The sequence below is a fragment of the Orycteropus afer genome, unplaced genomic scaffold (genome assembly GCF_000298275.1).
Source record: "Orycteropus afer afer isolate SDZICR_OR568_19922 unplaced genomic scaffold, OryAfe1.0 scaffold00500, whole genome shotgun sequence".
NCBI classification, from domain to species: Eukaryota; Metazoa; Chordata; class Mammalia; order Tubulidentata; family Orycteropodidae; genus Orycteropus; species Orycteropus afer.
The window spans coordinates 694,799-707,546 of record NW_006922087.1 but is presented as its reverse complement, the minus strand read 5'-3'; the positions used below and the strand labels follow the sequence as shown (position 1 = coordinate 707,546).

At 38.4% G+C, this 12,748-nt stretch overlaps 1 protein-coding gene across 1 annotated transcript in view; it reads right to left on the bottom strand.

The window, feature by feature from the left end:
- Positions 1-12,748, bottom strand: part of PCSK2 (proprotein convertase subtilisin/kexin type 2) — a 495,543-nt gene that overhangs the window by 431,041 nt on the left and 51,754 nt on the right. Inside the window, exon 2 of the mRNA XM_007955378.2 lies at positions 7,325-7,429. Within this exon, the coding sequence (XP_007953569.1) occupies positions 7,325-7,429 (105 nt within the window). The remainder of the gene's footprint in view (positions 1-7,324; positions 7,430-12,748) is intronic.

Below are 12,748 nucleotides of genomic sequence, written 5' to 3'. Positions count from 1 at the left end.
GACCCCTCCTTGGGTTTCCGAGGCAGTATCACTATGGAAGTAAATTGCCCCATCTTCCTTCCGAGGAGTGGCTGGTGGGTTTGAACTGCCAACCTTCTGGTGAGCAGTCAAGTGCCTTAGGCACTATGCTACCAGAGCTCCTCCAAAACTCATTAGAGCCCTTAAAAAAAGAAAAGGAAATTAGAGGGACGTGAAGCATGGAAGGATTTGATGTGCTGTTGCTGGCTTTAATGGAGGGAACCATGTGGAAAGAAAGGCAGGCGGCTCTAGGACAAGAACACAAACCCTGGCTGACAGCCAGGAAGGAAACAGAGACCTCAGTCCTACAAATGCAAGCAGCTAAATTCTGCTAATAACCTGAATGAGCTTAGAAGCAGATTATTTCTTAGAGCCTCCAGATAAAAGGCCAGCCAGGCCAATGACTTGATTTTAGCTCCGGAAGCTGTAAGCAGAGAATCCAGCCATATTTTACTGGACTTCAAAGCTACAAAAACTGTATATAATAAACTTGTGTTATTTTAAACTGCTGTGTTTGTGGTAATTAGTTATGCAGCAATTGAAAGTTACTATGCTGTGCTAAATGCTCTATATGCCATTTGATCTTCCCTTTGATTCTGTGAGTTAATTCCTACTATAATCCCATTTTATAGATGAGAAAGCAGAGTCCCTGAACAATAGGTGCTGAACTCCCTAAGGTCACATAGCTGGCAAGGGGCAAACTGGAACCGCATCATGGCTGACTAACACCAGTGCTATTTCCCTGCACCAGGGTTTCTCAATCTCAGCATTATTGATAATCTTTGCTGGATAATTCTTAGGAGTGGGGGAGGTGATGTCTTACACCTTAAGGATGTTTAGCAGTAGATGCCAGTAGCACCTTCAGTTGTGACAATCAAAATAGTATCCATATATTGCCAAATATCCTCTAGGAACAAGATACTCCCCAGTTATGGACCACTGGCCTACCTACTAAATGTCACTTTATCCTTGGGTTCAGGGGTAAATGTCTGTCATGGACCTGAGAGTTAACTGGAACTTTCTTTTCATCTCCAGAGATGTTACCATCTGCCTGAGCTCTGTCTAAAGGCATTCCAGGGACTCCTCTGATTTGTGTCACCAAACTAAGAATGTGAAAAAATGAGATCAGATGGGGACAGAGTAAGGGACAGTAGGGGTCAGTGGATCAAAACATTTTTCTTCTCAAAGGGATGATAATCTTTCACTCTTTGTGTGTGTGTGTGTGTGTGTATGTGTGTGTGTGTGTTCCAAGATGCACTTGGGGCTTATTCATGGTTGGGATTGATCTAAATTATATGAGTTTGCTCCTTCTTCAGTAGACAAATAGATCTAAGTGGCCATGCCAATGGTAGTGGATAGTGTGCAAGGAGCTCTGGTGGCAAAATGCATTTGACTGCTAACCAGAAGGTTAACAGTTCAAACCCACCATGGTGAAGGAAGACTAGGCAATCTACTTCCATAAAGATTTACTGCCTCAGAAACCCAAAGAGGGTCATTGTGAGTCAGAATTGACTCTATGGCAGTGAGTTTTGTTTTGGGTTTAGTGTATTATGTTACCCAGATCTCCTTTTCAGAGCTGTCATACAAATCCTCTAGCTGCTAAGTTAAGTCTTTTACTGAGAATTGTCTTTGATGGCAGGAGATGATTTTCTTAGTGATACTGCCTCGGAAACCCAAGGAGGGGGGGTCACTATGAGTCGGGTTCGACTCGACGGCATATAACAACAACAACATACCTCCTTCCAGGGAATGTTCATGGATAATAACTGGCCAATATGAGGCAAAAAAGTCTTGCCTCAAATTGGGACAATTCTGAAGAGTCATTCCTGCTTCCAAATTACCAGTAGGATTTACCAAGATCTTATCACAACCACATTCCAGATCAGCTTCTCCCATTGCTTAATCCAGGCTTCCTCGAGAAACCTACTGCATTCAAGTCCCCACATCAAAGTCTATTTCTAGGAAATCCAACCTAAATACCATCTTTGTTTTACTTTTTCAATCCATCACATTGGGCATTGATCTGATTTTTCACTGATTCTCTGCTTTACCACAAACATGATGTATTTTTCTAGCAACTGGTCTTTCCTGATCACTTTCTCCTTTCCATGTCTATTTAATGTCAAGGGTAAAAATTATACTTTGAAGCTTGAAGACAAAGGGCTGGATCATTTTTTTTTTTCTCTGGACTCTTCCTACACCATAACTCTGTGCAGAGGAGAGGGGAAAACTAATTTATGGAATTAAATTAAATTAAGTCAGTGATTTAACAGCAAGACCCCTTACAAACTATGTGGCTTGGTAAGTCATAAACTTTCTTTTCCTCATCTGTAAATTGGGGCTCTTATACCTGACTCACTGGGCACGTGTGAGGTGTTATAAGACGACACATGTTAAAGACTTAGCAAGGTATTGGGTGGTAAGATTGAAGTAATTGCTATTGATATTGTTCATATTTTCTCAGCCCACCTCTGAGTTCACCTGTGGCTGAAGATGCCTTCCTGCTTCAATCACCTCTCTGCCTGTCTGATGATTTCCTCCAGCATCAGTTGGCTTTCTCAGCCTAAGTACAGGGAAGCCCAGAGATGGTAGGGATTTAACATCTCAATGAATTAAAAAAGGAGAGGCTACTTCAGCAACCTCATCTCTTGTGGGACAGCCATGAAGCACTAACACAATAACTGGGAAGATCCCTAGCAGGATTAAGTCCCAACTGCCCACAGTGGAAACCCACTAAGAGCTTTTCATTTCCTTTCCTCACTTGCTTTTCACTTTACTCCTCTTTTGCATCCTGGGATACCTTCCAAATCAATTACCCACTTCCAAGTGTTTGTCTTGGGGTCTTCTTTTTTCAGAAACCTAAACTAAGACAACAGCATTCAAAAAACTTTGACTGTTCTTACAGTTGTTGTCAAATTAAACCAAAGGAGGCTTCTGACCCAAGAGGAAGCCACTGAGAAATCCTTGCCATTCTCTTTTCTCACTCAGTGGTCTGGATCCTGCCAAAACTTCACTAGCACTTAAGTTTAAGGACTGTGCCCTTGTTTTCTCCTTACTGAAGTGCAAGGGGTCACTAGGTGGTTGGCTGGGCATTGAAGGGTATGAGCCAAATGTCCTCCTGATAGATTTCACTGTGCACATAGTCACATGTTTTACATTTCACTTTTTTGTAAAACACCTTTCCTCTTGAAGCCTGAGGTAGACAGCATTCTAAAAGTGATTGTTGCTGTTCACAGATATTTGAGGATTTGAAATAGGGGTGTGGGTGAATTGAGGGGGATTTTGGACAGAAAAACTAGAGGAAGAGGGGATGAAATATAGCTGCTTAATTTTGTACTATTTTTGGAGTTGTTTGCTCCCTCAAGGTGGGCAATGTGATTCCCTTTTGATAGGAATTTATGGTAGAAATTTGAGATGCTTATAAAACAGAAAAGGTTCAGGTCATTGAAGGAGTCATATGGTCAGTGATACTGAGATAACTGTTGGGTGGGGAGGGGCAATGTTGGATGTGGGGCTGGGTATTGCCCACTTTGCACCAATCAATTTTTCTAAAAGACATGTTTTAGATGTTTCACGGGCCTCTGCTTCTCATTCTCTCCCTCACTCCTAAGCCCTGCCATAACTTTATCCCTGCTCCATAATGTCCCAGTTTCTTTATTTCTCTGTTTTGACCACATATGCCAGAGGCAGCCATGAGCATTTACAAACTGAACCTGTGACGGGGTCTCTAGTAGAAATCCAGGTTAATTTCTACCTCTAAAACTCTAAGAGTTAAAGGAATTCCACTATACTTTGAAACCCCACTGATGACTGACTCTACATTGGCATAGCTTTCTTTGTTGCACACTGGGCTGGGAGTTTTGCTATTATGATCATGCATCTTGAATAGTCCTTTCCCTATGGGGGTCCCAATAGGTTAGTCCCTTGTCAAACTACAAGGTCTAAATTCAGATGGGAAAATAAGCTTGCCATTGTTGGAGACCTAAGTTGTGTTTTTTAGCTTTTCACAAGCTCACGTGTGACTCAAGCACACTCAAACCTCTTTGTTCCTCTCTTACAGGATAGAATAACACAATTTGGTCCAACTCATACTATAAGAAAATGAGAATACAAAGAAGTGGCTACTACAATTGGCCTCTGGAATAAATGTTTTATAAATACAAGAGATTATTATTACTATTGTCTTTGTGTTAATAACAAGGCTAAATTTACCATGTCTGTATTAGTTTCCTAGTGCCATAAGAAAGTACCACAAACTGGGCAGCTAAAAACAGCAGGAATTTATTCTCTTTTGGTTTTGGAGGCAAAAACCTAAACTCAAAGTGTTGGTAAGACTATACTTTATCTGAAGGCTTTAAGGGAATAATCTTGTCTCTTCCAGTTTTGTATGGTTCCTGGTGTTGCTTTGGCTTGCGACCGCTTAACTCCTATGTCTGAGTCAGTCTTTATGTTGTTGTCTTCCCTCTGCACCTCCCTATGTTTCTTCTTTTCTTTTTATAAAGGACTCCAATAATATTGGATTAGGGCCCACCCTAAGAAAAGTTTTAATTGAACTGACTAGAAAAAATAGATCAGTTTTTTTAAAAATTATTTAGAGGGATAATTGTAATGGTCTAGTAAAATCATCTACAAAAGAAAGGAAATATTTCTAAGTATTGAATCTAGTGTAACTTCTCTTAAAAAATGAACTTCAGGTTATTTTTAATTAAATTATTTGGCTTCCATATGACTCTTGTGTGCTGCTCACAAAACAATTGTGGGTCCTTCATGTTTTCATTTCAACAGTCTGTGTATTTCAGATTTGCCAGTATGGTTCGACAGAACCATGGAACAAATATTATCCTAAATAAGTCTATTCTCTAGCAATGTTTTCAGAACTTGTAGAATTTATGAGGTTTTTGTATATAGACTGTGGACCACAATTTGCTCCAAGATTTGTTGATGCTGTTTTAGCTGAAGTTTATCAAATCTCACAGAAGTTTGGGCAGAGAATATTTGTTCTTGACACTGATATTAAGAAGGAATTTTTAGGTTTATGATTTAATGTAATCTTTGATTTGTTTATTAAATCTTCAAATTATTTTACCTACCAACGCTTTCCAAACACGGTCTGTGCTTTGGTGGCAATACCCTGACTGTGAATATGAACAAGGACACAGTTTATTGGATGCATTTTAGAAATTAAAAATAGTTCTTCATGGGATTCTTAGAAAAAGACTTGAAAGTAATGATATGCTAATTGGTTTTCTTTACCCATAATTAAGGCTGTGTATAAAGGAAGAGCTAGAAAGATGGCTTTACTTCTGTTTCTTAATGGATGCAACTTCTAGAATAGGGATAAAAATATAAGGAGAACAGGATAATACTATTTCATGGATTAAAACACTGAGGGAAATTTATCAATTACCCATTACTTCAACAGTCATTTATTGAGCATGTGCTATGTGCTCAGAACTGCACTATGCAAATAAAGAAATAAAAAAGACACAATTTTTGCTTTTTAGCATTTAAATGGTGTTACTGAGCATTCTGCTAATCCTTTTAGGAGAAAGAAAAGGAAAAGCAAGAGAACACTTTTAGAAGACTTTACATCAGAATCTGTTTTCTTTGCTATTGCTCTGCACATTGATGAACAAAGATAAACATAGTGAAAGTAGTACTTTGTTGACCTGGATAAAAAGCACCTACTGGTTCTCAAAACTTTCTCAACCAAAAAATGGCTTTCTAGTTTTCACTTTTCCTTAGTTCTCTTTCCCAACTCAAGCCTTTTAAAAAAGCATCTCTTTCTTTTTGCCCTTGGTTTCTTTCACATGTTTCTCTTTGAATGATATTGAGGTAATGCCTTTAACCACAGAAAAGGAGAAACCAATGAGACTTTTAAGCAAAAACAAAAATAAAAAGGAAGGAATTGGCCACATAGGGCAAAACCATAGGAACAGAGATGAAGGAAAACCAGTGTCACAATGGCTCCGGAGTGGTCTTTGGCTACCAGGATCACAGATGAGACAGATAGTATCCTTGTTCAGCTGCCTGCCCTAGGATATGTCCCATAAAATTAAATTGGAACAAATTGGGCCAAAACTGTTATCACACACAGAAAAGAGCTTCTCCCTTAGGTAGTGGTGCCATTGTCTGCAAAAGCCCCTTCAAGAGGGCTTGGAATTGGCTGGCTGCAAAAGAAGCTTGGCTCTTACTGGGAAAACAAAGACAAAGTGGCTTCTCAGAATAGAAATTCCACTCCAGGGAATGTTGGTTGAGGAATTATAGGAAAATTGCATGCAGCTTGTCAGTTGGTGGTCTTCTGGGGAGCCTGTTTCATCTGCATTCCTAATTGAAGCTCAAATATTAAATCCAGTTACAATGTTCCCATGAAAAGCCCCACAGGAACAAATTTCCAGATTCTATCAGCTTAAAAGGTATCTCATGTGTAAATCCCCAACTCAGACATCTGACCTTCTTTACATCAGTTTTTCTCAGAGTCTTATTAGTTATGCTACCTTCAATATATAGACATCAATATGCCTCAATTATTACTTTCCCCATTAATGAATAGAACCAAAGAAACTAGAATATACCCAAATGGATGGGTGTGTAAGTATATGAGGTTAATAGGAAAAACTGGAAGAAGGAGGATTCAATGATGAGAAAGTTTTTATTGTGAAAAACAGTGAGTGAGAATACTGAGAGAAAAACAGCTTTAGGGTGAACAAGATAAATATGGTTTTGGGAAAGTTGAATTTGAACAGCCAGGAAGAGTAGGGGGTGGGATCTTGAGTCCACAATTATCACAAGAAATTACAGGGTGAAAAGAAAGACTGAGAACATCTCATGGCCATAATCATACACAGACACTGAGAAACCATTGATTGCTGTGAGCTGGTCACTTACCAGTTCATTCACTTTCCCATTCATAATATGGACATGGCAATCTCATCAGGGCATGTTACTTTACCAATAGAATCCTTCCAAAAAATAACTCCTTAAGCTTCTTAGTGTTTTTCTATCAATGACAGCCCAAAACATGTTCCCAAGCAACCAGCAGTCTTTATACATTAACCCAAGAAAGACAGCCAGTACTGTGATGATAGCCCTGTTTCCTCCTCCAGCCCTATAAAGAAGTCTGGCTTATTTATTACATACAAAACAGAGAAGCAGATTCCTTGGTGCTACTTTGTCAAGGATCCATTTGACCTATCACAATACATTGCTGTTGCTTCAAAATTCCTTAAGTATCTGCTCTATGCCCCCATCAGTGGGCTCAGATGTGGCAGCAGAAATTGGGAGACAGGTTTTGAGGCAAACTCACCCTGGGGTCTCTCTCCAGCTGTTGCTTGTGATGCAGGCTGCGTCTCCTCTTGGCTTTTGCAAGACCATTATGGTAAAAATGGTAGAGGTCATCAGTGAATGGGAGCTGTGGAGAGAAGGTCAAAATAGACACAAGGCATGATTAGCTTCTGGGACAAGGACACCAAAGCTAGGGCCACATGCAGAGGTTCCACAGGATGTGGGTGGGTGTGAGAAAACCCATGGCAAATTTCCTATCAGATTGACCCTCTTTTTCTATATCCCTAAATTTCTGTCCTCCTCCTTGCCTTTGCTTATGCTATGCCTGTTCCCCTTTCCCTCCCTGAATATCTTCTATTTCCTCCACTAGTTACCTAGTTTCCACTCATTCTTTGATCTACTCTTCTGCTTCATGAGGTCTTGTGTCTAAACTCATGTCCACACTAAGTTCTTCATTCTCCTCTCTCGGACTAGTGTTTACACTGGTTGCTCTGAAAGTGCACTGAACTTGTGTTTTCACAGCTGCCTTTCTTTCCTGTGTCTTGGACTTTCTCTGTGACCCCTGGTGCCTTTTATCATGCTGGGTACAGCCCAATCAGCTAAATCTACTAAGTACCTGCTAGATGGCTGGCCAGGTTTATCTCTCTTCCTATCTCAAAGAGCCTTGGAATCAGGTATAAATGTCACAGCCAATTAGATAAGCCACCATAATAATACCTTGTGCTCAGGGTCTATAAGAAGCTGAACGAGCCTAAAGAGGACTGTTATTCACTGTAAGATTTAAAGTGACTTGGTGGGAATAGCCTTGGCCTAGATGCAAGGAGACTTGGATGGGGTTCATTTCTGCTACTCTCTAACAGTGTGACCTTAGACAAGCACTTTCCCTCTGGGCCTCCTTTTCCTTTTTCTATATAAACAGAGAACCTTAAGTTCCTTTCCAGTGCTCTGCAAATTCTCCAATTGTTTTCATATTTGTGTTGTTTGCACTTAACTTGATCAATGTATTTAATTGAACCCTTGAAATTTGTGTTCATATGTGTCTATTGTCAGAGAAAGGAAACATGGTTTTCATCATATTCTCAAAAGGATCCCTCAACCAAAAAGTGTTTCACTACTCCAAGTATTTACTCTTAAAACCTTTAGATATACTACACAAAGAGTAACTAAAAGAGAGGCAAGATTGGCTATACTAATATCAGACAAAACAAATTTTAAGACAAAAATTGTTACTAGAGATAAAAAAGAACATGTTATGATGATAAAATGGTCAACCCACTAAAATGACATAAGAATTATAAACACAATAACAGAACCTAAAATATATGAAACAAAAATGGACTAAACTGAAGAATTAGGCAATTTATCAATAATAAAGATTTCAACATCTGCTTTCACTAAAATGGATTAAACAAATAGGCAGAAGATTAAAAAGGAAATTGAAGACTTGAGAAAGACTAAACTACCTAGACCTAATAGACATTCATGGAACATTTCATTAAATAACAGCAGAACACTTATTTTTCTCAAGTGCACATCAAATATTCTCTAGGCTAGAATATATATAGGCCATAAAACAAGTCTCAATAAATTTAAAAGGAGCAGAATAGTACAGAGTACATTTTCTGAGTAAAATGTTTGATTATATTAGAAATCTGTGACGGAAAATTCACAAAATGTGGAAATTGAAAGTGTACCCCTAAATAACAATGGTCAAAGAAGAAATCACAAAGGAAATTAGAAAATACATTTAGATGAATGAAAATTAAAACATTACATACCCAAATTTATGAGATGTAGCTAAAGTGGGCTTAGAGGGAAATTCATAGCTGTAAATATTATTTAAAAAAAAGATATGAAATCAATAACATTGCATCTTATGAAACTAGAAAAAAAAAAAAAGAAAGAAACAAAATCCAAAGCAAACAAATGAAGGAAATAATATTAGAAATAATATTAGGGTTGAAGTAAGTTAAATTGAAAATAGAAAACAATCAATATAAATCAATTATTCTTTGAAAAGTTCAACAAATTTGACAAACCTTTAGATAAGGTTGAGTAAGAAAAATGATAGGTGATTCAAGTGAATAATATCAATAGTGAAAGAGGGGGCATCATTACCAACTTAGGAAAAAAAAAAATTATAGGGAATATTATGTACAGCTCCTAGAGAAGAATATTATGCTTGGTAAGTAGAGGGTCAGTGAAAAGAAGGAAGACCCTCAATGAGATGGATTGACCCTTGTGCTACACAATGGATTTAAATGTGGCAATGATTGTTAGGATGTTACATGTGGTAGTTAAGGTTACGTGTCATCTTAGCTGAGTCTGGTTTTGATTGGCTGGGCAGCTACATGTAGTTATTCCCTATGATGAGACTGGTAATCAACTCCAGGTGGAATCTACTGTGAGCATCTGAGTAGCTGCCTTAGGGATGTGGTCTGCTTCTTGTACATATGAAGACACTTTGAGAAAGGTCTTGAGCTTTTTGGCACGTGTGGATCCTGCATTTGGCTGAGTCTTCATCTCAGTGGCCTACCATGTTGTCTGGCAATCTTAAGACTATTTCTGGACTTGAGCTATTGGACTGCTGTGGTACCTGATATCTTGAGACTGTGCCATTTTACTTGTTGACCTTGGGTTTGCCAGCCTTAGCAGCCAGCAGTGACTGAGTTAAGAGAAGCCTGCAACTGTGGTAGGCCAGAAGCAAGAGGAAGAGCTGAAGCCCAAGGTCAAGGGGCCTTCATCCAGCCCCTAGAGCTGACACTTTGAACTCAGACTTCTAGCCTCTTAAACTGTAAGAGAATAAATCCCTGTTTGTTAAAACCACAACCACCCACTTGTGGTATTTCTGTTACAGCAGCACTAGAGAACCAAAATAGTGCAGGATAGGGTAGTATTTGTTTTGTCATGCATAAGGTCTACTATTATTTGAAACCAACTCGATGGTACCTAACAATATGAACAGATGGATATCAATAAATTAGAAATAATAGAAAATATGAATATACCTATAACAGATAAAAAGATTGAATTAGTTATTCCCACAAAATAAAGCCCAGGCCCAGATAACGTCACTGGTGAACTTTTCTAAGAATTATTGTTCAAAAATTTTTCCAGGATAATAGTACTCTTATACAAAAACTAGGCAAAGATACACAAGTAAAGAAAACTATAGACAATATCTATTACAAATATAGTTCCAAAAATCCTCACCAAATATAACAAATTGAATTAACAACATGTAAGTAGAATTATAAACCTAAGAACAATCGATCAAAAGAGATCAAGAGGACAGTATTTGCTCAAGGATAAAGCTCAGAAGGCAGAAAAGGATAGGAAAGAAGGAAGAATGGAAACAGGAAACAGGGTGGAAGTGAGAAGAGTGCTGTTACATTGTTGGGGATTGCAATCGATGTCATGAAACAAAGTGTGTATTAATTTTTGGATGAAAAACTAATTTGCTCTGTAAACTTTCACCCAAATCACAATAAATTTTTTTAAAATAAAGGATTACACACCATGAACAAATGGGATTTATTTTGAGATTACAAAGTTGTTTTAACATCTGACCACTAATGCAATACCATAGCAATAGAAAAAAAGCACCAAAGCTATGTGATCATGTCAATAGATGCAGAGCAAGCATTAGACAAAATCCAGAACTATTTTAGATTTGGCCATTTCATAAAAATATACTTGACAAATAAAAATAGAAGACTTCCTCAAGCTAATAAATGCTATCTATGAAAAACCTGCAGCTAACTTTATACTTACTCATGAAAGGCTGAATGCTTACCCCTAAGATGACAAGAGTGACTGCTCTTACTACTTCTATTCAACAGTATACTGGAGGGTATAGCCAGACAATTAGGCCAGAAAAAGAAATAAAGGCATCTAGATTGGAAAAGAAGAAGTAAATCTATCTCTATTCACAGTTGAAATGATCTTGTATATATAGAAATCCCTAAGGAATTCTCTCTCTCTCTCTCTCTCTCTCTCTCTCTCTCTCTCACACACACACACAGAACTAATGAATGAGTTCATCAAGGTTACATGATACAAGATTAATATACAAAAAAAATAAAATGTACTTCTATACACTAACAATGAACAATACAAAAGTGGAATTAATAAAATAGTTTTATTTGTAATAACATAAAAAGAATGAAATATTTCAGAATAAAATTAATAAGTACAAGATTTGTGCACTGAAAAGTACATCATATCACTGAAATTTTTTTTTACAGATCTAAATAAATGGAAAGATAGTCATGTTCATACTTTTTTTTTTCCCCTTTTTATTTATTTATTTTTATTGTGATTTCAGTGAAAGTTTACAGAGCAAATTCACTTTCCTTACAGCGGTCCACACACACTTTGTCTCACGACATTGACTACAATTTACCCCAATGCAACAGCTCCCCTCCCACTTCCTCCTGATAGTTACCTCTTCCTTGTGTCCATCCCTCCATGCACTCCTGCCCCCTGAGCTATCTCCTTGTGCATAAACAGCCCTTCTTTCTCCCATGATTGTTCTCTCCAAGGAGTGTATCTACCTCAGGTAAATGTTTGACTCATATGCCTGTCTTTTGTTTGGTTGGAAGCCACAGGTGTGTGTTCAGTTCCAGATCTGAAGGCCAGCTGGGAACCATAGTCTCAGTGGTTCCACCAGGATCTATCAGACCAGCAAACCTGGTCCTATTTTTCTTTTTTTTTTCCCCCAAATGATTTTGAGTTTTGTTCCACATTGTTCTCCCTCTCTATCCATGATCTCCTACATAGATACCCCTCCAAGTGGTTGACAGAGATAACCAGGCACCATCTAGTTCTTCTGGTCTCATAGTTGTATAGGCTGTGGATCGCATGGTGTACCAGTTGCTAGGACTAATTGTTTCCATGAATCTTTGGTTTTCTTCATTCTTTACTCTGAATGAGGAGAGACCCATCATTGCATCTAGATGGCTGCTTGCAAGCTTTTAAGATCCCAATTGCTACTTGCCAAAGTAGGAGGTGGAACACTGTTTTTGTAGTATGTTATGCCAATTGACCTTGATGTCCCCTGTGACTATGGTCCCAAGCCCACAGATTCAACTACTCAGTCCCTCTGGGTAGCTGGCTGTGACCAAGAAGTGACTACAACCTTGTCCCTTGTCAGCTCTACTATATGCCCGGACATACTTACAGAACATACAAATACACTGGTAGAAACATTGCTGCCAACCCTATACATGGTCTTGGGTACACTCCCCAATGCATAGACATACTGCAGTGTAGTAAACTCGACGGCACATAACAACAACAACAACATGGCTTTTCTACCCATAAGTCATTGTAAACTCAGTGGTGGAATGAGCAACTGAGGAGCTCCTGATTGTAAATGTTATCTACCTGGGCTTTTCTGTTGGGCGTGGCACAATGCAATGTTATGGGAGGTTCACTCTCAGGT